Source organism: Aythya marila, assembly GCF_965140915.1.
Source record: "Aythya marila genome assembly, chromosome: 19".
NCBI lineage: Eukaryota > Metazoa > Chordata > Aves > Anseriformes > Anatidae > Aythya > Aythya marila.
The window spans coordinates 557,822-578,546 of record NC_139060.1 but is presented as its reverse complement, the minus strand read 5'-3'; the positions used below and the strand labels follow the sequence as shown (position 1 = coordinate 578,546).

Genomic DNA, 20,725 nt, shown 5'->3' with positions numbered 1-20,725 from the left:
TGCGGGTCCTATCACTGGTGATTACAGAGAATAGGTCGCCTGCCTCCCCACTCCCCCTCGTGAGGATGTTGTTCTTGCCTCCATGTGTCCTCACTCACACTCAGAGTCAAGCCCCTTGTTTTACTACACCTGATGCAATTGCGCTGTACAGCGGCACAGATAACAGCGGGGCTGAAGTCCAGAGTGCAGCAGGTCCTGAGGAACAGATTCCAGCCTGGGGCTCACAGCGCGGCCTCCCCCGGCCCCTGCCTTGCCTGCCTCCTTTCTACCCTCATCGTATCCCGGAGGCTGAGATGTCTGGGCTCATGCTCCTTGCAGCCCTGCTGCTGCTGGGTGAGTTGTTTTCCCACATGGGGGCCATGCCTTGGGTCGCACTTTGGGACACGAAGGGGCCACAGAACTTCTGGTCCCGTCCATCCCTGCCCCATGGGAGTTGGGCTCACTGCCCTCCCCCTCCTCCCCCAAGCACTGCTGCAGCTTTCCCAGCTTGGAGGGCTGGGGGGTACCCCCCTGTCAGGGTCATGGAGGTCAAACGGGGAATCTCTGGGGCAAGCAAATGCTGGAGCTGCTAGGGACAAGTCAGCGTCAGGCTGGGTTTATGATAGCTTTCCTCAGCATGATGAGGAAGTGCTCGCATTTCAGTGGCAGGGCCAATGCCGTGGCCCTGATAGGCAGTGGTGGTGGTCGTGGGAGATGCAAACCACCATGAGGGTGGGTGTGAGTGGGCAGGGATGGGGCAGGACCCCAGACTTTGGGGGATTTTGCTTTTCTCCAGGCCCTGGCGAAACCCCTGCCCTAGCTGCCAGCCCACCCAGGCAGTGGAGGGTTCCATCCAAGGAACAATGCTGCCAGGAGCCCAGTGGTCCCAACCAGCAGGGTCCCAAACTGAGGATCCTGCACAGGTGTCCCCTGCTGTGGCCCCATACTTGGCTCCTCCACAAGGTTTTTCAGCCCCTTCCTCTCTCTCACAGATGGGGCCATCCTCTCCAGCAGGGCCACTGTTGTCAACAGCTGCAGCAGCACGGCCGAGCACCTCTGCAACTTTGTGTGCTATTGCAGTGACTGCTCTGATGAGAACCAGTGTGGTGGGTGCCTGGTGAACGGGTGATGGAGCTGGAGGCACGGCCGCTCCCTGGGGTGGACCCATCCCTGCCCTGACCTCTACCCCCCTGTCCCCAGGGTACCTGGGGGTCTCAGCTGTGCTGGGCACCCCCTTCACCTGTGATTTCGAGGAAGGTGACTGTGGCTGGCAGGACGTGAGCACCACAGCTTACAGATGGGTGCGGGGCCAGGCCAGCCTGGACAAATGGGGCACGGGGCTCCACTCAGACCACACCGTGGGCACAGACAGGGGTAAGTGGGAGCTGCTCTGTGGGCACCCACAGCACTGCCCCTCTGGGCTGAGGGTGCCCTGAGGTTGCCAGGGCTCCTGTCCTGGCAGGTGCAAGGGCATCGCCCACAGGAGTGATGCTGACTGCAGCTCTGGAACCTCTTGCTCTGCTCTGCCCTCCCCAGGGTGGTTCATGGTGACAGTGTCCCCACCAGCAAAAGCCACAGCTACTGCCTGGCTCAGGTCACCCATGATGCAGGACGTGGCTGCCACGTGTGAGATCTGGGCCTCGTACCACCTCTCTGGAAGCAGTGAGTGCAGCTGGGTGCCCACAACTAGTACCAGGGCAGGGAAACAACCATGGGGGTAGTGGTGGACAAAGCCACTGGCACCTCGAGCTGGGTCCCAGCCATCCTACTCGCCTCTTCCATGCCCCGCAAGCAGAGCTGGCAGGACCCCGCTTCGGTCCCCAGAGCTGTCAGGATCTGAGTCACCCCACGGTCACCCCGGGGTGCCCACTGCCAAAGGCCACATCTTGGGACTCCCTGCAGGGCTCAACCAGACAGCGTGGCCGACGCTGCGCCTGGCCATGGCATCCAGGGACAAGGTGGTGGAGCTGTGGCAGAGCCCCCAGCATGGAGCTGAGGGCTGGCACCAGCTGGTGGCGTACACGGGCCGGATCACGGGGCAGTTCCAGGTGAAGAGTTAGGGCTGGAGGGTGCTGGGGTCTGGCTGGCCTCCATGGGCTGCACCGGGAGCAGAGGCTGCACTGGTGGCTTGGGCCAGATCAGTTCACCCAGCCCTCACCTCTTGTTGCAGCTCACCTTCGCCCTGACACAGCCACCTGCGTGTGGGGCAGTGCTGGCACTCGATGACATTGTCTTCAGGAACTGTGGCTTGCAGAGTGAGTCTTGTGGTGGCTGGGATGATGCAGGATGGCACCCCAGGGTGGTGGTTCAGCCTTTGTGCTCTGTGCGAGCTCTCCCACTGCCCAGGGTGTCTCGGGGATCACTTGCCCCAGACAGGGCACACAGAGGGCAGAGAGAAGCCATACCTTGGATGGAGAGAGCAATGCAGGGAAAGACAGAGTGGGGAGCACAACACAGTGGGGTTCTGAGCTCCCTGTGGGGGCCAGCAAGGTGCTGACACCATGTCCCACGGCCCCAGCACCCGGGCAGCAGGTCTGCGGGGCGGAGGAGAACAGATGCAGCCAGGGCTCCTGCCTGGCACTGAACCGCTTCTGCGATGGCACTGACGACTGCGGGGACAGCTCGGATGAGGCTGTGCAGCATTGCCGTGAGCATCTCTAGCCCCGGGGGGGGGGGGGAAGGGCATGGATGGGCAGAGGGTCTGACCCTGTGGGGCCATGGGATGGCACAGGGCTGGAATGGGTTGTTCCAGCACTGCCCTGGAGCTTTACAGCTGCAGGACTAATTCACCCAGCAGGCTTTGTCATGGGGAAACATCAACACAGACAGCCATGGGGCCTCCCGGCCTGGGCAGCGCTGGGCCCCCATCTGTGTCACTGCTCTCGCTCCCCCCACAGAGGGCTTCAACATCTGCTCCTTTGAGAATGGTTTCTGCAGCTGGGTGGAGGCTGGGCAGACAACATGGGAGAGGAACACAAGCATGAACTTGGGTGCCACATACGGCATCCCCACCCGGGACCACAGCACAAACAGCGCAGCAGGTACATGCTGGGTAGTGGGATCTCCTATGAGCCCCATCACAGCCCTTGGGATTTCACACTGGGGAATCCAGCCACCTGCCAGCCTTGGTGTCACTAGCCCCGGCACGGAAGTGCCCTCTGGCCCCTGCGATAACAGCATGCCTAGGCTCAGCTTGAGGCTGCACTGGGAAAACAGCCTCTGTAAACAGCAAACACCTGATGGCTCCCTTGGGAGAAGTTTTGCAAGCATGGCTGGAAAACCTTGCAGCAAGTCAGCACTGATAAGCAGCTTGCTGCTCCTGGCAGCACTGGCTGTCTTCTCCTGGGCCTTCTGGTTTTCTTCTGTTTTGTGCCTTGGCAGGAAAACAGCTCCTTGGTGAACACCAGGGGAACCAAATTGAAAGTTCTGATGGCAGGGCCAGGGCGGCATGGGGCACAAGCTGGGAATGGTTGTACAGGGCACTGTATGTGCTGCCTGTTGGTCCCAGCCTCCCCAGCCTCTGCTTCCACACCTGCTCCTTCTGCTTTTGTACCTGCATGCCTGGAACCACTTGGCTCCATCTCCGTGTCTCCCACAGGCTATTTCCTCCATATCAGCAGTGCCTCAGCTGCGGGGTCCAGCAGCACGGCCAGCCTGAGCATTTCCATCATCTCCTCCAACAGCTCCTGCTACGTGAGTCACTGTGGGTGCATGAGTGCAGGGCAGGGGACAGCAGCCCCATGGGCATGTCAGTGGTGAGGAATGGGTTCCCTGTTTGCAGGGAGCACCACATGGGACCAGGTCTGCCTTGGCCCTTAGCCTGGGGAGAACAGCAGGTTTGGGGGTGGTTGGTGGCATCCCCAGCACCTGCTGGGAGCACTGAGCTTCTCCAGCCCCACCTTTGTGAGCATTCCATGGGGTGTGGGGGCTCTGTGCTCCTCCTCAGCTCTCAGGGCTTGCTCACCACCTCTCCCCGGCTCCAGCTTGTGCTGTACTGCCACCTCCATGGCTCAGCCACCAGCAGCCTCAGCATCTCCTACATGACCAACTCCACTGAGCAACTGGTGAGACAGAGGACAGGGGACACGGGCAGCTGCTGGGTCCGGGAGAGAGTGGACTTCAATGTGACAGAGAGCTTCAAGGTGGGCTGGGGCTGTACTGGGTGAGTTGGGTACCCAGAATCTCACTGTGCCCAGGGACCTTGCTGTGACACTACCTCAGCCCTGAAAACCCGACCCCAGGGCAGCCTCCACCAGCATTGCCACAGGGCAAGGGGCTGCCGCCAAGCAGGTTGGCTGATCTGTGGGCCCTCAGGATGCACCCATGGGACCAGGGGTAGTATATGGACTGGGAACCAGAGGCCAGAGCTGGGCCTCCTGGTGGTGGCAAATACCATTCTCATGTCCCCTGTGTCCCCCACTTCCAAATGCCCCCCAAACCCAGGGACCATCCTGATTCTTCACACACCCCATGTCACCCAACATCTTCCCCCAGCCCATCTGCTGTCCCCCATGGCCACCCATATGACCCGACCCTCTCCCAGTTGCCTGTGGAGGGCACTCTGGTGGCACCCCTGGGCAGCCACAGGCCATGGCGCATGTATAAGGGCAGCACCTTTGCCCACGCCTCTCCATCCCACCCCATGCACCCCTTGCAGACACAGCATCACCTTTGCTCCCGTGGATCCCTTCTTTGGGGGTGCGAGTGCTAGCCGATCAGAGGGGCTGGGTGTCCTCCATCCCATGGCTCCCCAGTGTCCCCCCTTTCCCAGCAGTGTCACACAGCCCCTCTGTGCAAGACCCTGTGCTGACCTGCTGGCATGGTGCTTCCCTGCAGGTGCTGATCAAGGGGGTGGCCAGAAGTGGAGGGACTGTGGCCATCGACGACCTGATCCTGTCTCCAGGCTGTACTCCACATCTGGGTGAGCTTGGATGTGGGCTGTGGCTCCCAGGTGCCTTCTGGCCACGTCACCATCACTAGAGGACTTGCTTCAGGGTCTGCCTGTCTTCTACTTATCATGGTGGCCATCCTGGGCACAACATAGCAAGCACTTGCCCTGGGTACCACAGCCTGAAGTGCCTGGTATCCTGGTCCTGCACCTGTGACACCCCTGCTCCAAATCCTCCTTACTCAGCCATATCACACACAGAGATACCACTGACAACTACCAGGTCCCTTTTGTTTGGAGGCAGCACCAAGGCAGGGCTGGGGGACATATAGAACTAGGGAGATGCTTGGGGCCAGCGTTGACTGTCTGTGGGGACAGACCAGTAGGGTTGTGCCAGCACAGGACTGTGCTGCCATGGCCGGGCTGTGCTGCCAGGGGACACCTGGTGGGGCTACAGCTGGAAGGGGCAATGCTGGGACAATGCCTGGACCCAGGTCTGGCCTCACACCCTGCCAGTACTGCACTCCAGCCTGGGGCTTTCACCATCAGATCCATCTCCGATGGCGCTGCCAGGCCAGGACCATGCCAGCACCTGCATAGACGGGGAGTTCACCTGCGATAATGGGAGCTGCATCAGCAGTGAGCTGGCCTGTGACTTTGCCAAGATATGCACTGATGGCTCCGATGAGAAACTCTGTGGTGAGTCTGTGGGCAGAAGCTGGGCACCCAGCTCCCCATGCCCAGAGTCATGGTGAGGCTGGGGCAAGGGGGCCCAGGGCACCCCCAGGTTGGGCTGGGGCAGTCTGGGAAGCTCCATGGTACCACAGCAATGATCGCTTGATTTTGCAGGAGCCACCACCTTTGAGGAGGGGGACGGGGGTTGGCATGATGTCAGCGTGGGCCGGCTGCGCTGGGCCATACAGAGGGCCACCGAGCCCAGAGCCATTGCCCTCGCGGGAGCAGGTGAGGCCATTTCCACTGCTTGAAATGGTGCTCGTTGGTCCCCAGCACCATGGGGGCTCCCAGGGTGCAGACCCCCCTGCCCCTGTTCCTGCTCCTGTTCAGATGGAAGCCGCTGTGGGAGGGGGTTGGGGTGGTGTGCCCAGGCAGGGTGCTAGAAGCAGGGTGCTTTGGCTGGGGGTGCTCTGTTGTGGCTCTGCCCCAACCCCTCAGGCTGTTTCCTTGTCCAGGGGCTTTCCTGGCCCTCCAGGAAGGAGAAGGACAAATGGTGGCTCCTGCAAAGGCACGCACGCCTCTGCTGGGCCCCTCTGGCCTGGCCTGCAGCATGGAGATGAGCTACCACATCCAGAGCGGCCCCCAAGGTAGCCCCTGCCTTGCCTGGGGTCAACTGTAAGACACTGTTGTCTTTCCCAGCCCTGCTGTCCCCCATCATGCTGCCTGGAGCTGGGGGCGTCCCCATTCCCTGCAGCTGCAGGCTGGATGGGTGATGGCCATGTGGGTTACCTGTGCCCCCAGCACCATTTCTCATGCCCAGGCTTCCTCGCTGTCAGCGTCGTGGACCACACCACAGGCATGACCCACCTGGCCTGGCACGTGCGGGGTCATGGCAGCATGGCCTGGGGACATGTCCACATCCTGCTGGGAGAGAGGGCCCGGCCCTTCCAGGTACAACCAGCCTGGCCAGTGGCAGACCAGGCAGTGCTGGTGCCACCAGCAGCCTGGGACTCATCGCAGCCACCCCCAGGTCGAGCTGCTGGGGCTGGTGGACCTGCAGGACCAAGCAGACGCTGCCATTGACAACGTGACGTTTGTGCAGTGTGACCCCAATGTGATGCCCCCAGGGGCCACGGGTATGTCAGTGCATGCGGGTGCCTTCCTCTGGGTATGGTGGGCAGGAGAGGACCCTGCTCAGAGCCACTGGGAGGTGGGTGCTGCTGCCTGGGGGCTGCCAGGTGATCCTCACCTGTCCCCTCCCCCAGGGACAGGGCCGCAGCCATGTGAGCCCTTGGCCCAGAGCACACATCCTGCCCCCTGACATTTGCCACCCCCAGGAGCATGGGGCGAACCTGGGGAGTGGGGCAGGGGGGAGCAGCTGTGCTGGGCTGGGTAAAGGGACATTTGGGGTACCTGTTTGCTTTCGGGGTTCTTTATCCACACCACCCTCACCATGGTCACCTCTCTCTGGCCAGAGCTGTCCTGCAACTTCGAGACAGGCCTGTGCGGCTGGTACCAGGATCAGGCCAGCGACTTCCAGTGGGTCCACAGCACAGGGCAGGGGCAGGGCTCTGACCACACCACTGGTTCTGGTAAGGGGTCAGCTCCTCTCCTGGGGGCCTGGCCAACTGGGGGGACCCTGCAGCCCCGTATCCCCAGGGTGGGATGTGCCCTGCACACCCTGAGCAGCACTGAGACCCCACTGCATATGGTATGGGCTCAGCCAAGGCAGCCCAGGGGCACCCAGACCCAGGGCTGGGGGCATGATGAGGCCCTGACAGTGAGGGCAGGACAGGTCGTGCAGCATAGCTCCCATGCCTGTGCCCCATCCACCCTGGCTGTTCTTGATGCTCAGGCTATTTTCTGGCCACGAACCCCTCGGCACCATGGACCCGTGGTCAGCGTGCACAGCTCATCACCTACAGCCAGGAGCCTGCCGCCACCCCACGCTGCCTCACCTTCTGGTACCGCCTGGCTGGCCCACAGATCGGTACGTGGCCCTTCGCATCCTCACTAGGATGCTCCAGCCTGGATATTGCTGAGGAGTGCAGGGTCCCGGTGGGGTACAGGACAGGGCACCTGGGGCTGTGCAGTGCTGCCGTGAGCCTGGGCACTGAGGCTGACTCCTCAATGTTCCCCTCTGCCCAGGCACCCTGAACCTCAAGCTGCAGCTGGAGGGAGCAGAGGAGACGGTGCTGTGGACCCAGCGGGGGACCCAGGGCAGTCTCTGGCACCGGGGACTGGCAACGCTCCCTGCCACGGGACGGCAACGCTACCGGGTGAGTGAGGCCTGCGGGTGCCTGGCGGCGTGGGGCTGTGCTGTGCGGGGGTCCCTGTGCTGTGGGGCGCAGGCTGGGCCCCTCTGAAGCTGCTGTCTTGCCCCTGGCGGCAGCTGGCCTTCGAGGCCCTGCGGGACGGCTTTGTGGGTGATGCAGCGCTGGATGACCTGTTGGTGACAGAGGGCACCTGTGGAGCCGAGCTCTCCTGCTCCTTTGAGGCAGACACCTGTGGGCTGACGGGCAGCACACAGCCGACATGGCTGCGGCAGAGCAACAGCACCGGCACTATCGCTGGCCCCCCAGCTGACCACACCACTGGCACTGCTGCAGGTAGCGGGGCCACGGCTTCATGGGATCTGAGGAGCTGCCCTGCTCACCTCTGCTGCCTGCATGGTCACAGGGCTTAGTCCCCCTCCATCCCCTAGACCGTGACTGTGCTGCTGCTTCAACATAACAGAAGCACTGAGTACAGCACTCCCCAACCTCAGGGCTCCTCAAACCCATTTTCCCAACTCCAGGGCTCCCCAGTGACCCTCAGCAGGGCCGGGCAAGGGCGGGGAGGGGAAGTGTCACAGCATGGGGGCTTCTCTCTCACCAGGGCATTACATGGTGGTGAGCACCAGCAAGGGCTCCCTGCCCATGGGGCACAAGGCCACCCTCACCTCTGCACCATACCAGCCCTCTGCACCTGCCCAGTGCCTGGCCTTCTGGTACCAGCTGAGCACTGGAGACCCAGGTGAGCCCCATGTGCCCCTTGCCAAGTACCGCAGGTCAGCACAGGATGCTTGGGTCCTGTGGGGCAGCTCCCGACGGGTAGGCACCAGGGGGCCAAGTGCTTGCTATGCACCATGCCACAGCACAGCATGCATCCAGCCTTGTGGGGGGTCCCTGGGCAGGGTCTCTCAGCATCCTTGTGGAGGACAGCGGGGTGTTGAGGAAGCTGTTCAGCATGAGCACAATGGAAGGGGACACCTGGCACCGCAGCCAAGCCACTGTCCAGGCGGATGGGGACTGGAAGGTGAGACAGGGCCTGGGGCACCTCCCGGCAGGGTTGAAGCTGCAGGAGGAAGCAGGGTGACGATGGGTACACTGCTCCAGCACACTGCCTGCACCATGGCAGCTGCCAACCTTCGTGTCCCCACTCCCCACCTCCCCACAGGCAATATTTGAAGTGGTAGGAGCCGGGGGTGACCATGGGTACATCGCGCTGGATGACCTGCATGTGTCGGATGGAGCCTGCCCTGAGCCAGGTAAGAGCCCATTCCATGGCAGCAGCATGGCCAGGCTGGGGTCTGAGGCACCCCATGGGGACATGTGGCTGTGGGGATAGGGACAGCCCTTCCCATCCACCATCCATCTAGTAGTGCATGCATCTCAGCCCTCATTTCCTACAGTATCCTGTGACTTCGAGCTGGACATGTGTGGCTGGAGCAGCCCCGTGGATGAGCACCTGCACAGCTTCGCCTGGGGCTGGAAAAGTGGGGTCCCCCTGGCCAAATACCCCGGCCCTGAGCAGGATCACACTCTGGGCACAAAAAATGGTAGGAGACACCCCTAAGCCCCCACCCCAACCAAGGGTGCCCTGGCATGGCTGGGAGGGTCAGGAGGAGCTGGGGATGGAGGAGGTCACCCATGTATGTCCCCTCCACTTCATCCCAGCCCTAAAAGCTGTGCCCTTGTCAGCTCTGTCCTTGCCCCAGGCTTGGACTGGTATGAGACCAGGCAGAACAGATCCCATGAGGGGCAGATGCCCACCCACATGACAGCACAGCTCCACTGTGGGCCCCAGCCCTATACATGGTGGGCTCCATGGCATCCACATGGCTTGGTCCCAAAGGCAGCAAGAAGCAGGACTGGGGGTTCAGTTCTCAGGGCATGTCTCAGGAGCATGGGGAGCAGGAGGCACTGGGAGGGCTGCAGGACAGGGTCCACCCTGCACTCTGTCCCTGCCCCTCCAGGTCACTATGTGCACTTTGACACCCGCGTGCTGGGTGCAGGGGGCACCACTGCCCAGCTGGAGAGCCAGCACCTGCCTGCCACTGCCGATTCCTGCTTGCGCTTCTGGTACCACATGGACATCCCAGAGCACCTCTGTAAGTGCTGCCCCAGCAGGCTGAGCAGAAGGTGCTGTCCCCGCAGAGGATGGCTTCAGCCTGTGGGGGGGGGTGGCTGGGGGCTCAGCCAGGGGGCTGCAAACCCCCTCCGTACCAGGGTGTGTGTGTGTGTTTGTCTTGCTGGGTGCTGCTGTCACAGCAGAGGGTGGCACAGATAGGAGGGGCTGGCTGCTCTTGTGAGCTTTGAGCCGTCGTTGATACAGGGGTACACCCCTCACACCCCGCACGTTTTAGCTGACGGGGAGCTGCGGGTGAGGCTGCAGAGTGCATCAGGGCAGCGCACAGCCTGGACTGTGGCAGGACACTCAAGCCGGGGCTGGCAGAACGGCACAGTGCCTGTGCAGAGCCCCAGTGAGTTCCAGGTGAGTGGGGCCACGCTGGGTGCCATCCCAGGTTGCTGGTCGCTCTCCCTGTGCATCACCCCCAACAACCTGTCTTCTCTTGCAGATTATCTTTGAGATCACCACGCGGATATGGCCAATGGAGGGGACCGTGGCACTAGATGATATTGAGTACAGTACCACTGGAGGCTGTGATTCCAGCCCAGACACACAGGGGAAAGGTGTGTGTGAGGCAGCCCCAAACAACTGTATCTTGTGTTCTTTGGGATTGTGGCCTCCACAAGCCCCCAGAGCACAAGGGGCACAAACAGCTTGCACACAGCTGCTTCCAGCCTCAGAGAAGGGGATTTGACCCTCCCCACGGCAGCTGGGCAGGGTGCTGGTATGAGACAGCTTTGTGTGGCAGGGAGGGTTCCCTCTGGCCACAAGTCCTTCCAGCTGCAGAGGCTGGATGCAGGCTGCCTTTGGCACCGTGTAATGGGGGAATGTGAATCCTGCGCCACCCAGGGTGCTGGCATTTTGGCCGCAGCTCAAGCCAGCTCTTCCCAGTGGTGTTTGAGACTGGCAGCATCTCGTTCCCTTGCAGAGAAGTCTTCCCGTGGCTTTGTGGCAGAAGTGGTGCTCAGCATTCTGCTGGTCATCATCATCCTGGCACTGGCAGTGGCCAGCAGCTGGTACTGGCTGAAGAGGAGAGGACAGGGGAGCAGGATGTCAGCAGAGAGCAGCATTCCCCAGGGCTTCGACAACATCACTTTTCGAGATGTAAGGAGCAGCCCTGGCCCTCAGGATGAGAGTGCAGGACTATCCCATTTGCCCAGCTGCCCCCAACAGCAAAAATAGCCTTTCTTAAAAAGCTCAGCAAATTCTAGCAGGCACCTAGTGAGCCTACAATCTGCTAACACATCAGAGAAGTGCAAAGGGCTCAGCAACTTATCTGGTCACTGGCAAATGAGTGACCCTAGAGCTGTAGGACTGACCTAGATATTTTGCTACTGTGATCAGGTGTTTGCTACAGAAACAGCTGAGGCTGCAATCCTCCTCCCCAGGGCCCTGCTGGAGAGCGGGTCACGCAAACATTGCTCAACCTCTTGTAGCCAGGAGCTTCAAACCTAGAGCTTAAACTACATTCAGTTTCTTTCAATGAGCTTGGTGCCACGCTGTCCCCAGCAGAGCCACTGATCTCTTGCAGCCATACCAAGGCTGATCTCAAAAGACAAGGAGCCCACCCAGACTTACTGGGCAGTTTCGTCTGCTGGGGTTCACGTGTGCTGGTGTATGGGTTATCCCCTCCACAACCTGGAAGTCTTTGGATTTCCTATTAGACAGCCTACACTTACTGGACCCAGCTCACATTGAGCCTTCTTTACAGGACAAGGTCATTATATCACCAGTGCAAAAAGAGAGGGATGAAGATTGAATTAATAAGCCAACACTTTTCACCTCCTCATGCCTGCGAGGCACACATGGGGCAGAGCATCCTTCCAGCAAACCCCCCCGCTCCGTTCAGCTCACAGCCTTGCCCAGCTCCAGGCGCCCTCGCTGTCCAACATCTCACACTGCGGAGCTGCAGTGGGCACCAGCCCCAGGGGCACAGCTCAGATGCTTCCTCCACTACCTCCAATGCTGCGCTCGGGAAAAGCACTGCTGTCTTTTGTAACATGAGCTTTCTGTAACACACTGAGACACCGTGACGTGCCTGTGCATTGACAGACCCAGGGAGCAGGGGTTTCTCGGGGCAGGACCAGTCGTCCTTGTGTGAGCAGGGTCCTGGCAGTTGCCCATTTCTCAGGTGGAAGGGGGCAGAGTGCACCATCCTGCACCCCTCCAGGGATGGGGCTTGCGTCCAACAAAAGCGGTTTCCCTCTCCCAGGATTAAGAAGAAGAGCACAGACCTGTCAGCTCCCAGGGCACAGAAGTGCCTGGCCAGCAAGGCAGGGCTGCGGGGGCTTTGGGTGGAGGCAGTTGGGCAGGGAGCAGGGTGGGCAGCACCACACAGCACACCTGCCAGCAGCCAACAGCTCGGACCCAGCTGTATAGGCACTCACCCACCACAGGATGGCCCATACTTGTTTTGAGGACTCCTCATAATTTGCATCTAAATGACAATTTAAAATTTAAATGCCCCCCTCCCCAAGCTTACAGAACAATTTAATACTATCACCTCAGGCAAGCCCTTGCCAAGTCTGCCAAATAAATGCAACAACAAACCACTTCAGCCTCTGTGGAGGTAAACAGTTCATTAGCAAGCCCAGTCTCTTTAAACTGCCACAGCTTGGCTGAAGGGAACATAGCATGCCACTTACGTGATTTGTGGCAGAAGCCTGCTTTTCCTCTTGTCCTTCTACAGACAATTAATTCTCCCTTCAGCTCTGTCCAACTTAAGGACAGTCATGCCACACAGTCATGTTGAGCAGAATCCTTAAAGCTCCACCACAGCTCCCATCCTGGCAGCACTCAACAAGAAGGGTAAAAAAGAGGATATAAGGAGGGCTCTGGCTTCATATAAATGCCCCACTGTCTCTGCAGTGGTCTTGCTTTGTACGATGCCAAAGACTCTATTCACCTTCTCCATACAAGATAAAAACACAGTATTGATTTAATCTCTGGGATGTAAGCCAAAGCTGCAGTCCTAAGCAACAAGGAAAGAAGCAGAGCAGCTAGGAAGGCTGTGACCACCACCTGTTACCCTAGATGCTCCAGGTAGTCCCACTGCACTTCCAGAAGAAGTGCACCAGTCATAGCCAACAACAAAAACTTACTACCAGCTGGTAAGCATGAAGCAACTACCCCATGCAACTGAAGGGTATCAAACTTTATTATAGATCTCTTTAAAACAGGCTGGAAGGAACAAAGAAAAAACGTCATTGCAATGCAGTGACTGAGTCATCATTTCAAATGCAGACACTGATCAACCCTCAACTCTCCCAAATTATTTATATATAATATATCCCACCCTTCCCAAAAATTGTTCCAATTAAATTATCACATTTCAGGCCACCCCAAGTGTCTTAACATTAGCTGCTTCTAAACACCAAGACACACATGTTTTGTGGCAAATTAGATGCAGTATTTTTTTGGGTTTAGTTCTTCAATCTCTGGAAAGGAGGAAGGAAAAACAAAATCAGGACAAACGCTTCTTTAAGGTTGCCTTTTTACAGCAGGTACAGATTCTGCAGATTTCCCCCCCCCAAAGCAAGTCTGAAACCCTCTTGTTCAGCTTGGCAATACGAAGAGAGATTCTGGAGGCTAAGGAGAACCAGCCAGACGAGATCAGTCTGAACAAACTGATTTCGAGGCTTTGTTGTCACTTCCCTTTGGGGCCAGTTTCGAGTGGTTTTCCAATATCCTTCCCACGCAGTTTAAGGCCTGGAATAAGACAAAGGAAACAACCATCAGCTGCTGTACACTTCATCATTCACCTCTAAAGAAGAGAGTGTCCAGAAAAGAAGGCAGGGGAACCAGATTTAGGAAGAATCCTACTTCAGTTTGTAGCAGCATCAGAAAGTTACAGAAAAGACTCTAATTTTGCTTGTGCATTGACTGTGTTCCTAGAAAATGGTATTTGAACAGGTGTAGGAGACCCACATTAACTCTAGTGGTGGCAAGATATTTTCCTGAGTTACCATCAGACCTTCTAGGGACATAGCATATCACTGATTTTGGGGGGGACTGTATACAAGAGAGGTCCCTGGGGCAAAGACACACCCACAAAGATGGAAAACAAAGGCAAGTAAGAGCTGTGAGTTCACAGTTCCAGATCTTAAAAGCACACAGTTTAATGACACAGCAACCATAACAGCCTACAGTCAGCACTTGTTCCTGACTGTAGGTGTAAACAACTTAAACAAAAACATCTCTTACTGAAACATTGAGGCACTGAGAAAACTGAAAACAGTGTCATTATTTTTGAAGTCTATTTGACTTACCAATGGCTCTTTCAATCTTGCCCATAACCTGATTATTGGGGATTGCTCTTCCTGATTCGTAGTCAGCAATAACTTGTGGTTTTTCATTGATTTTCTGAAAAGACATTACGTGTCTCAAACATTGGCTCCATACACAGTAGATGTTCAGAACCAGCCCCCCAGTACTCACATAGAAAAGATGCATCCTCTAATTATGCCAGGATCAGAAGACAAAGTGCCTACTTCCAGGCTTACTCCATCATCCCTCTATCACCTCCCTTCACTATTTGAGTGCCACAGTGATGGCAACACTCATCCTGGACAGACTTCTCTTAGCCTGCCAGGAGGAAAAACACTAAATACTGCTGCTCATTAGTAAAGCAATGGACTTCTGAACACAGTACAAAAGAACTCACATCCACACTGAGTTGATGGCGAAGCGTCCTACCACCTCACTGGCTGCAACAGCTGCACAAATAACCCCCTAAGCCCATGTAACTCATTCTCTCGGAGGTCAGACAACAGAGATGCTATATTCAAACCTCCTGCTCATGATACCCATGGAGATACAGGAAAAGAAGTATCCATCCATCTTCACCTGCCTCAAGGTGCCTACCTATATTAATTCCCAGAGAGTGAGAAAGGAGGCCGGAGAGCGCTGGGCAATACTTACTGTGGCCAAGTCCTTCTGCGTCATGCCCTTGCTCTGCCGACCCTGCTGGATTACTTTGCCCACCTCCAGGGGAACTCTGTCATGGTGCAGCTCTTCTGTTTCTCGGTCGAGCTTGGCTGTGTTCTTTGTAATAAAGTGTTGTTTGTTTTGGCCCGCTGCCCCTATCATTCAAAGTAACAACAACAAAAATAAAAGAACAAACAAAGTAAGGCTCAGAGCTGCGCCAAAAAATATCAAAGCAGTTTTTCTGAACACCCAGCTGCCCAGGATCCCAGGAAGTTTTCAACAATTTAACGTGCCAACATCAGCATGGACCTCAACCAGATCTTGCCTGCCTGCTGCAGCTCAGGGAAAACGTTATCTTAATCCTATTAAATGCTGATGTCTAAACAGTCATTCAGAGCCCTCCCCTTTCTTTACTTCATTCCAGCTATGAGTTTCATTCCAGCTATGCAAATTTTTGCTCTTGCATGGGGTTTTAATATTCAAATTTCACTCCATACATACAAGTTTTTGCTACAGCCGGGAGGATTTAGTACTGGAACTTGTACCTTGCTTGCTCAGTTACAAGGCAGCACTAAACTAGCTTTTAGTCAATTTTCTGATGCTGTTTAGAATTAAACTGTAACCCTATTTAACTTTGCAGAAAGCCTGAGGTTCAAAAATATGCTGTTGCTTTACCTCACATAGTCAGAATATTTTAGTTATAGCTTGAGTCCCTTCTCTAACACCAACCTCCGAAATCCAGTGTCTCGAAAAAGCTGACTAAACCCTGTTCAAGGGTCAGCTGTTTATTCGTTTACAACAATCATAATCTTTTCCATACGGCACCTGATTTGTATCAGACAGCAAACAGAATTTTTTAACTGCTACACTACAAGAAAAAGAACAGTTATCGAGATTGTTAAGTGTATGTTATCAGCAAAAGAAATAACTATACACAGGGAGTTTAACCTGAGTCGTGCAATCACAAAGACTCTTTCGAGGGCTTTGGAGCCCTTGAACTAGCGATTTCCTCGTTTACGCGCTTAAAGAGCGCGATTATGCATTAACATCTCTGCCTGAAGGAAGGCACCGCCGCGCACACCGCCGCCAGCCCGGGCCGCTCGGCGCGCCCACGGAAGGCTCCCGCAGCAGGCAGCAGCCGGCCCCGCTCCCGGTCTCCTTCCCTCGTGACGCCGGGCTCCGGGCAGGGGCCGAGCCATGCCGGGAGGGCTGCGCAGGGGTCGCGGCGGCCGCGGGCCGTACTCACACTTCTTGGAGGTCTCCACGTCCTCGCCCCGCCGCTGCGCTGCCAGGATCGCCTGCGGGAGCAAAGCGGCTGCGGTCGGGGGGGGGGCCCGAGCAGAGCCGCCCCCGCGGGGCCCCGGCACCGGGAGGCCCCGCCCCAACCCTTGCATCAGCCGGGCCGCGGCGGGGCGGGGGGGGGGGAGGGGGCGCCGGGGAGGGCGGCTGGGCCGCAGCCGGGGCCCGCGCCCCTCGGGCCCCCTGAGGCCGCGGGGGCACCCCCGCCCCGCCCCGCCCCGCCCGGTGCCGGCTCCGTGCCCCGCGAGGGGTCAGCACCGGGCCCCACCGCCGCCCCGCCGACCTGCTTGGACTTGGCCTGGGCCGCGCTGGGGCCCTTCTTGCGCAGCACCGTCACCGTGTCCCAGTCGCTCTCCGCCATGGCTCCGCCGCCGCACCCGCCGCCCCGGCCGCACCGCCCCCGGCAACGAGTGGGCGGGGCACGAGCCCTCCGCCCGCCCCCCCCGAGGCGCCGCGCCCGCCGATAGGGCCGGGCTCACGTCCTTCAGCGAAAGCGGCCAGTCCTGGGAGGGGGGCGGGACGAGCGCGGGGGGCGGGGCTGGGGGCCGCAATGGGCTTCGGTAAAAATAGCGCTTCACTGGCAGGTGTGACGTCATCGCTGCTCATAGGCACAAAACCCTAACGATCAACGCGGTCGCGGATCTCATTGGCCAGCGCATCCCGAGCCGGAGGCGAGCACGCATCCAGCTTTGCGCTCTGAGAGGCTCCTGTAACTGCCAATCACTCGATGCCAAGGGGTGATTGGCCGAAGTCGCACTACCAGCCAATAGGCACGCCCGAGGGGGGGGAGGAAGCGGGCTCCGCCCGTGCGGCGGGGGGTGCCGAGGGGCGGCGGCGGCCGGGCCCTGAGAGCCCCGCGGGCCGCAGCGGCGCCTCCCGGGGGCTGGGCTGGGCTGGGCCGGGCCGGGCCCCGGGCGGCGGGGGGGAGCCCGCGGGCCCCCGGCGGTGCGGCAGCGCCGTGCTGTTTCGGCTCCGGTGTGATAAAATCCCTGCCCTCCGTCTGAGTCATCCGCAGAGCCGTGCGGGGCGGCCGGGAAGCCCCCGCGGCGTCAGTCACCGCTTCTGAAACACGGGGTGCGGGTGGGGGGCGGCTGAAAACCCCTTGGCGGTACTTTCAGGGGTTCTCGCCATCACGGAACCCGGCGGGAGCAGCTGATTTCCAGACAGGGGCCGGGCTGGGCATTGCTCAGAAGTCAGGGCCCTGTCAGTGCTCGGGGGCTTTCCCTTCTCGCTGCCGGTGGTTCCATCCGCTCGCTCATTGCATCAGGCTTGGCTCCTGCGGCCCAGGAGACGCGGGGAGGAGCGCTGTGGGGAATGTCAGTGGGTGTGTGCTCTCTATTGCAAAGCTCTGCTTCTGGCCACGTGGTGGCAAACGGAACATTGCAGCCGCGAGTTTATTTGGAGCAGTCCTGGCTGGGTCCCCTCTTGGGTCAGCAGCTCAGGTAAGTCATTGCTGATAAGTTCCTTCTCTACAGGAATCAGTTTCAACATGTCCTGCCCTCAGCACTCCTGTCAGAGTCACATTTTGTACAGGAAATGGAGAAGGGGATTTTCTTCACCGGATTACACAAACCGGTGAAGAACTTTAGCAACGTGGAGTTTTTTACGCTTGCACTTCCCAGACAAGTGCGGCTGTGGCAAGAAAAGGAACGTTGCAACAGAAGAACCGAAGCAGTGCCAGTGAGTGCACAAAGTGGTGCTTGCCCTGGAGGAACAGCATAGTGCAAATTCCCAGTGCTGTTGCGTGCACGGGGACACAGCTCGTGGCCTTGACCTCAGCAGAGCCCTCCCACTTTACACCAGGTGAGACCCAGGGCTTACACCCAGAGATGGGGTGAGCTGTGAAGTTTCTGCCAAATGTCAGTTTTCCTAGGCTTTGCCCTCCCTCTGGGGTGTCCTCTGGTGTGTCCCCCCCACCAGCTCTCTTCTGTCTCGTGCATACCATGTCTTCCAAGGGCTCTTGTGCCTTTTTCTGGTCATGCTGATGTGTGACCGCAGCCAGCCCAGGATGGTGCTGTGGGGCTGCATCTCCCTGCCTCTGTGCACGCTTCTGGAGTGGCATGGGGCAGCTGAGACATCACAAGAGGAGCCGCATACTGGTGCCCCCTGCTAGTGCTGGATGCCAATGTGTTGTGGGGTAGTTGGTAACTTCATGTCAGCCTGCTGCCTGGGGTTGGGGTGCGTGGCATCCATGCATGCATTTGAACGCATGGGGCAGCCTTGGCCCTGTGAAGTGGGTGGGAGCACAGCAGGCTCTGCTTTCCGTACTCGCCAGAAACATTCATCCTTACTCCCCAGGTTTTCTCCCTTCCTCACATCGTGATCAGCATCTGCCCTTGTCTATCTGGCTTCTACTGTGGGCTGCAGCTCACCACCAGCGCAGCTCTGCCGTCCACAGAGAGCTGGGCAGGTGGCGGTTCAGTGCCCAGCACGTGGCCCCAGTCCTCCGCAGGAGTCCCCAGGAGGGCTTCCACTAGCCCTGCAGCTTGAACCTCACCTCAGCACATGTCTGAGCCACATGCAGACATGTGCAGGTGCTGGAGGGACTGGCAGGGCATGTGCTTGCTCCAGTCAGTGGGGCAATGTAGAGGAGCTGGTGGCTCCCCAAACTCACCAGTAACCAGCTCAGCCCTCAACGCTGTGTAGGGCTGCACGGGGAGCTGCCCTAACCTCCGGTCCTGGGCTGTCCTCCCAGCCAGGACTATCTGGGAGAAACACCTTGGCTGCGCCTGGGCCTCTGGGCATTCCTTCAGAGGGTAGCAACGAACCGGTTCCGCCTGGTGCTGACGAAGGAGGATTTCCCCGGTGCCGAGTGAATTCCCCTGCGTGGTGAGAACGAGACCGCCCCGAGTCGCGCAGCCCTCGGGGGGGGGGGCTTCGGCTCAATCCCCCGCGGCTCCCTGCCCCCGTGGGGCTCCGGGGCGGGGAGCCGAGCCCCGTGGGCGGGCTGCCGGGGGCTGCGGGCTGGGAACGCGAGCCGAGCGTCTGCTGCCGCGGCCTTCGGCGGCGCCGCGTTCCCCCGCAGGCAGCGCCCCGGCGCGGAGCTCAGCGCCGCGTTCCCCGGCGGCTCTCGGAGCCCGGCAGGATCCGCCCCGGCCGCCTCTCGCTGCCGATGCCCGAGCGGCGGCCGGCTGCGGCGGGCCGGGATGAGCGGCGGGCGGCGGCGCTGTGCGCGCAGGTGGGCGGGCGGCGGGACGGGAACCCGGGGCTCCGAGGCTCCGCGCCGCGGCCCCCGTCCCGCCCCGCCGGCGGGTCCGGGTCCGGGTCGGCGCCGTTCCGGCGGGGCGGGGCCCGGGGCCGCTTCCGGTGCGGGGCGCGGGCGGACGGGCCGGTGAGTGCCGGGCCGCGGGGGGCGGCCCTGGGCCGGGGGGAGGCGGGCGGCGGGGTCCGGCCCGGCCCTGCCCCGCGCGGCGCGACCCCGGGCCGCTGCTCCGCCCGCCGGGCCGCGGCGCTCCCTGGGCTCGCTGCTCCCCCCCACTCCCCCCCCCCGGGCCGCCCGGCCCTTCCCGGTGCGGCGGCAGCGCTGGGGCCGGGAGCCCCGGCTCCTCCGGCGGGGCCGCGTCCCGGGGAGCTGGGCGCGGGGCCTCCCCGCCGCCTCTCCGCGCTCCGGGGGCGCTGCCTTGCTGCTGCCGAGGCGGGGGCGATCTCGCGGCTTCCAGCGGTGTGCCCGCTGCCGGCCCCCGGGCTGGGCGCTGGAGGGAGAGTGCGTGAGAAATCACCGTCAGGCGGGTACAAGCAAACAGGGAAAAACATTTTTGTTTTCAGGCTCTGGATATACAGACGGAATTCTTTGTTCACATGGCAGCAGCAAACTCTACTCCACCAGGCTCTTTGGATCTAAACCAGCCTGGATTTTCAAGGGCGATACTGGGAACTAAACTGGAGGTCAAATACCTCTGTTCGGATTGCAAGAACATTCTGAGGAGGCCATTTCAAGCTCAGTGCGGACATCGCTACTGTTCTTATTGTCTGAAGAAAATCATAAGGTAACTTCTGTGCCTTCAGTCTAAAAACAGAGCGCTTAAAAGTAAGCAGAAGCAAAAAAAGAGATGAAAGTCGTTATTTTCAGGGCTGTCTCAGTGAAGGAGCTGTGTTTAATCTTTGAGAGTCTGCATCAGGCCCCTTCTTTAAGGGAGTGCGTAAGCTCTGGCTTGCTTTTGTTGTTCCGGGGGTTGATTCAAAGTTAACTTTTCCAGAGTCTCCTGGATTGTTTTTTGCAGTTTTGGTGGATCAGTGCAGGTGGATCACTGATGTCCTTCAGTCTTCATCAAAGCTACTGGAGGAACTTCCTAAAAGTGGTGGTGGCACGTGTGAGGAAAATTAAGCACACTGACTTTCAGAAAAGTTTGTGCTTTATCTCTCTTTTGCCTTTGAATGAAATTGAGTAGAACAGTTAATCATAAGACAAGAAAAAATTGGAATTGGGTGTCCAAAATACACTTGAGCAAAGGCTCAATGTATTGTCTTTAGAATAAGAAAATTCTTTCATTTTGTTAAGTTACTGGGAATCTACTATTATTTATTATAGCAATTGGCCTCATTTTTTTACATGTTTATTTTTTTATC

General features: G+C 58.9%; 3 protein-coding genes across 14 annotated transcripts in view; 2 read left to right on the top strand and 1 right to left on the bottom strand.

Moving 5' to 3' along the window:
* Window positions 1-232: 232 nt before the first annotated feature.
* Window positions 233-11,953, top strand: MAMDC4 (MAM domain containing 4). 3 transcript variants are annotated; one of them, XM_082775937.1, is made up of 29 exons: window positions 233-333; window positions 972-1,085; window positions 1,180-1,353; window positions 1,516-1,641; window positions 1,882-2,027; window positions 2,150-2,234; window positions 2,498-2,626; window positions 2,877-3,020; window positions 3,578-3,672; window positions 3,963-4,121; window positions 4,816-4,900; window positions 5,417-5,566; window positions 5,717-5,830; window positions 6,058-6,189; window positions 6,363-6,493; window positions 6,573-6,678; window positions 7,018-7,134; window positions 7,398-7,532; window positions 7,691-7,821; window positions 7,935-8,151; window positions 8,420-8,557; window positions 8,718-8,839; window positions 8,981-9,071; window positions 9,216-9,362; window positions 9,780-9,914; window positions 10,170-10,297; window positions 10,383-10,497; window positions 10,863-11,038; window positions 11,646-11,953. In XM_082775937.1, the coding sequence occupies exons 1-29, from the start codon at window positions 294-296 to the stop codon at window positions 11,691-11,693; spliced, it is 3,630 nt and encodes a 1,209-aa protein (XP_082632063.1). In that variant the 5' UTR covers window positions 233-293; the 3' UTR covers window positions 11,694-11,953. The 3 variants fall into 3 exon arrangements, with proteins under 3 accessions (XP_082632063.1, XP_082632062.1, XP_082632064.1); XM_082775936.1 differs by lacking the exon at window positions 11,646-11,953 and having other exon boundaries at window positions 10,863-11,465; XM_082775938.1 differs by lacking the exons at window positions 972-1,085; window positions 11,646-11,953 and having other exon boundaries at window positions 256-333; window positions 10,863-11,465.
* A 1,089-nt stretch (window positions 11,954-13,042) lies between these two features.
* Window positions 13,043-16,586, bottom strand: EDF1 (endothelial differentiation related factor 1). The gene is made up of 5 exons (XM_082775731.1): window positions 16,443-16,586; window positions 16,107-16,158; window positions 14,855-15,015; window positions 14,203-14,296; window positions 13,043-13,642 (listed from the first exon to the last, which is right to left on the bottom strand). The coding sequence occupies exons 1-5, from the start codon at window positions 16,518-16,520 to the stop codon at window positions 13,581-13,583; spliced, it is 447 nt and encodes a 148-aa protein (XP_082631857.1). The 5' UTR covers window positions 16,521-16,586; the 3' UTR covers window positions 13,043-13,580.
* Window positions 16,587-17,033: 447 nt separating this feature from the next.
* The window catches only part of TRAF2 (TNF receptor associated factor 2), a 28,893-nt gene continuing 25,201 nt past the window's right edge, over window positions 17,034-20,725 (top strand). The window contains exons 1-4 of one of the 10 annotated variants that reach the window (XM_082775724.1): window positions 17,035-17,483; window positions 17,635-17,962; window positions 18,855-18,988; window positions 19,925-20,145. In XM_082775724.1, the coding sequence (XP_082631850.1) occupies window positions 19,958-20,145 (188 nt within the window). In that variant the 5' untranslated portion in view covers window positions 17,035-17,483; window positions 17,635-17,962; window positions 18,855-18,988; window positions 19,925-19,957. The other 9 variants (XM_082775725.1, XM_082775723.1, XM_082775722.1 and 6 more) reach the window with 9 other exon arrangements.

Coding starts and splice junctions, on each gene's coding strand:
- EDF1 (XM_082775731.1), bottom strand. CDS start 16,520: ATGGCGGAGAGCGACTGGGACACGGTGACGGTGCTGCGCAAGAAGGGC. Junction 15,016..16,106: donor CGTGGAGACCTCCAAGAAGT/GTGAGTACGGCC, acceptor TTTGAATGATAG/GGGCAGCGGGCCAAAACAAA. Junction 13,643..14,202: donor CAAGATTGAAAGAGCCATTG/GTAAGTCAAATA, acceptor GTCTTATTCCAG/GCCTTAAACTGCGTGGGAAG.
- MAMDC4 (XM_082775936.1), top strand. CDS start 294: ATGTCTGGGCTCATGCTCCTTGCAGCCCTGCTGCTGCTGG. Junction 3,673..3,962: donor CCTCCAACAGCTCCTGCTAC/GTGAGTCACTGT, acceptor CCCCGGCTCCAG/CTTGTGCTGTACTGCCACCT. Junction 10,298..10,382: donor AGAGCCCCAGTGAGTTCCAG/GTGAGTGGGGCC, acceptor CTTCTCTTGCAG/ATTATCTTTGAGATCACCAC.